At 36.0% G+C, this 4,189-nt stretch overlaps 1 protein-coding gene across 1 annotated transcript; it reads right to left on the bottom strand.

Moving 5' to 3' along the window:
* Positions 1–1,019: 1,019 nt before the first annotated feature.
* On the bottom strand, positions 1,020–3,711 carry LOC311083282 (chemerin-like receptor 1). The gene is made up of 2 exons (XM_084114721.1): positions 3,246–3,711; positions 1,020–2,509 (listed from the first exon to the last, which is right to left on the bottom strand). Exon 2 carries the CDS (start codon positions 2,473–2,475, stop codon positions 1,492–1,494), a length of 984 nt encoding a protein of 327 aa, XP_083970847.1. The 5' UTR covers positions 2,476–2,509; positions 3,246–3,711; the 3' UTR covers positions 1,020–1,491.
* Between the last annotated feature and the right edge of the window lie 478 nt (positions 3,712–4,189).

Genomic DNA, 4,189 nt, shown 5'->3' with positions numbered 1-4,189 from the left:
TCTAATGTTGATCTAGCTTACTGCTAGCCTCAAACAGACAAACTAACACATACATTTCAACACATTCAAATGCAGTTTAGTGTGCTAGTGTAATGTAGACCAAGTGAAACAGCGCTGCGTTACCTCACAAGTTTAATTTGTCTAATAAACTGACCTGTGAGTAGTAATTCTGCGTGTAGTTCGGTAGAATGAAATGTCCATATTCCTTTTATATCCGCGGGACTCGCGTCGCGTGTGGAGCTGATAGCTGTCTCTTAGCAATCCCGAACTGCTTCATATCACAGTCATGATAAAAGCATTGATGTATTAACTCATCCATAAACATTATTAGATCGGTCGGCTTGACGTTGACGACAAGTTCCATAATTCTTAGCGTGTGTTGCGTCATCAAACTACGCCTTTGTTATTGTAAAGAGGTTAGCGACCCCTAGTGGAGAAAAAATTACATATTGTACGTTTAAGGATTTCATTTCTAGACACTAGTCATTTTTACTCAGCACTTGTAACCGCTGCTATACTAAATGATCAGAAGTGCAGGGCTGAGGACTGCAACTAAATGACTGAGCGATCTGAACCAAGCTGCTAACTCTACAGTACATTTTTGAATCGTTTTGTCTGGTCATTTTGAATAATGATGATGAATCAGAATATGGACACCATGACAGCTTGATTTTTAATTATTGTCATAAATTTGTATATTTTGTTACATTATGGTCATTTGAGTTGCAGTCAGCAGCCCTGTCTAATTTAGTGCTTTTGAATGAAAACTGCAAATCAGCTCTATAATACAAAATGTAACAATAATAAATGTAGCAACATGTTAAAGAGTTTACAAGAAAAACATCTTACATGCAAACATTTTTGTAAAGCTTATAAGCAGGAAGTATTAAAAGTATTGAAAGTATCACACATACTTACCACATAAAAATGGAATAAAGCTAAAGCGTCTTTCTGAATTTATTGAGTATGTATTACTTAGGACTCTCATATAATTAAGAAAATTACAAACACTTAAGGGAAATTGTTAGAACAAGATTTTTATTGTAAATTTTAAGTATATTTCAGCATAACAGAGAGAGAGAAAGACATGTGGAGCATGACAAGATTTGTTAAATGATGCTCAATGCATTCAATAATCAATAAATTCGATTTTTTTATGCCCCACTCTATATATTAATGTATTTGTGTTGATTAGTAACATTTACAAATAAGAAGAAAACAATAAAGATTTAATAGTTATCATATAATTCTGCAAAATCATTAAGCAAAATGCCATTTTAATGTACATAACTTTTGTAGAAAGTTGCCTTTATTGAACCTGTTTGCATTCATTTATTCTTGACTTTTCAGACTTTTTGCATTACTTGTACATTTATGAACTCCAACATGCAACAGACAAACAACTGTAAAATTTGTTAATGTTCAGTCTTTTCTATAGGCCAGCATTTTCAACATTTTTTAATTTTATTTCAGATAGCAGTGGAAAGTCTGTTATCCACTAGCGCTTCGGGTCTCCTCATCAATGGCACTCTCAATCTTTGACAGAAAGGAATAGCATTTCTTCACATCCTTGGCCATGAATGCATAGAGGAATGGGTTTATAAAGCTGTTTGCAGTGGCAAGAGTAGTAGATAATTGTTGGGCCGTGTGAAAGACGGGATCGTGTGGAGAATCTTTAGATTTGCTCAACTCTATAATAGATATAATGTGAAATGGCAACCAAAAGATAAAAAAAGTTGTAATCAGTAATGTCATGATCTTGTAATGCTTGGTGAATTTAGAAAGATGGTTTGCTCTAAGTTTACAGATCAGGATGGAGTAACAGGTGGAAATGGTCAGGAACGGAATTAAAAATCCCAAAGTAAAGCCCATGAACACGACGGTTTTGTGGTGATGCTCATAGTTGCTATAACATATTGATGATTCATTTGCAATATCTCTGAATTTGGCAGATGGAATGCTAAGCAAAGCAGACACGAACCAAGCCATCACAACAACTAAAGAAGCTTTCTTTGCAGTGCGTTGATTTTGAGCCCAGACAGGAAACTTGACTGTGATGCAGCGATCCACACTAATGATGACCAGGATGAAAATGCTGCTGTACATATTGAGGGTCATAACAAAAGAGGTGAACTTGCACATGAAGAGCCCAAAAATCCAGCTGGTATTAACGATATAAACAATGAGGAAAGGGAGAGTAGTGCAGAAAATGAAGTCAGACAAAGCCAGGCTCAGGTACCAGGTGGTGTTCACAGACTTCTTCATCTTAAAACCAGCAATCCAGATCACAGCACCATTTCCAGTGATGCCAAGCAGGAATATGATCACATTAAAAATAACTGTGATCACACATGCTGCTTCCCTGCAGTATCCAGCATGTAAATCCACAGGATGTTCTTTTGAGTGATTTGTCAACATTTCTAAATGAATACTGTAGTCATAGTCAGGGTAATCTTGTCCTGGATTTGAAGCCATTATGTCTCCTTAGAACTGAATAGGAAGTTGAGTTCTGTAATGAAAACAATAGGCAATTTATTCAAATATATTTAAAGTAAAGCCATTTTGCATATTTATAAAAATGAATGCAGTTGCTGAGCAAAAACATCATGACACTATACCACACCAAGGGATGCGGATGTCTAATATCAAAAACAAACAATAATGTGCAATTAACTACAACTGCCTTTCCCATAATTTCATCAGGTTACTTGGGGGATATTACTGAAAATGAGATAAAATTCGTTTTAACTGGTTTATTTTTTAGCACATGAGATTACTTCTGTTAAGTCCTTTTCTAATAGGCAGAACTGGAAGGCCCATATAAAGCACAACACTACCATAATTCTCCCATATCTTCCCTTATTTTTTCAATATAAACTTTTCACTCTTTTCTGATTATTATCCTTGTTACTATTTCCTATTTCAGTGTTTAACCCACGCAGAACCAACATTTGTGACTTTTTATTCGCATTTGAATTTTAAAAGCAACTCACTTTGAAACTTCGACATGAAAAAATGATAGCCTATTAAGTGAGGATTATGTAAAGTTTCTTATTTTGCGATATTTCCTATATCTACAGTAAAGGTTACAATGCTAATTTTATAAAGTATCTGCAACATAGAATTGTTAATCGCATGCATATTAATTCCTTTAGCCTCTGTTTTTAAAATGGTAGTCTACAGAAAACAAATGTTCACAGCGTAATCTGATCTGATGCACTGGCTCTGAAGACTGAATAACTTACCTCACAAAGTAAGCCTCAATGCCGTTTCCCAAAGTATATTTTTTACGTATTTTACGCGTACGCACAATTGTATACGCATATCCTTTTTAAGCAGCGGTTCTCAAGTTTGGGGAGCGTCCGCTTGGAAAACAAAAACAAAAAACAGGTTGGTTTTCTGCCAGTGCCTCCATAAAGCGAGATCATTTTTCTCCAGACCTTTTAATTCGCACCATCGAAACAAGCCCGACATAAATTCATCACCAAAAATAACCTATTCAGCGGACGGCTTCACAATCAGGTCGAAAGAGCTCACTGTAGCAACTGATAATATTGTTCATACAAAGCAGGATCACTGAAATATTTTTTTTTATAATGTAGCCTGAATTAAATGTTATGTTCTGATCTGATCTATTATTCCCTCTTATTTTGGGTTAAAAAAAATAAATAAAGTGCCTTTGGTGTCCTCATCAGAATCACTATAATGAATAATGAAATTCTGAGGTTTTCTGATAAATAACCAAACACTTAAAGGAACACTCCACCGTTTTTTGAAATAGGGCTTATTCACCTTCTTTTCTACATTTAGATAGGTGGGCAAATGCATTTTTGTCTCAGTGCATGTATTGTTTTAGTTTGACAGGGTCGGCGCTAGCTTAGCTTAGCTTAATGAATGGAATCCTTTGTTGCCAGCTAGCATGTCCTAAGTAAAAGTGATACTGGCTCTTGACTGTCTGAGAAGTCACCCTCTTCGTCTCTCACAAAATTAGCCATGTTCATTGCCATTCATGTACTGTAGGAAAAATACCAGCTACTGTAGCCAGCTACTGTTCACGCCGGTATGTTGATGGAAGTCATGGGATTGCATGTGTTGCGTGATATCTCTGCGCCCAAGTAGCAGTGCTTCGCCTAAGCAGCAGTGCTTCGCCTGTGCTTCCCCCTAATATAGTCCCAAGTCAATATCTGCC

The sequence above is a fragment of the Abramis brama genome (genome assembly GCF_963993115.1).
Source record: "Abramis brama genome assembly, chromosome: 5".
Classification (NCBI taxonomy): Eukaryota; Metazoa; Chordata; class Actinopteri; order Cypriniformes; family Leuciscidae; genus Abramis; species Abramis brama.
Note: the sequence above shows the minus strand (reverse complement) of the source record. Positions and strands in the feature narration are given on the sequence as shown.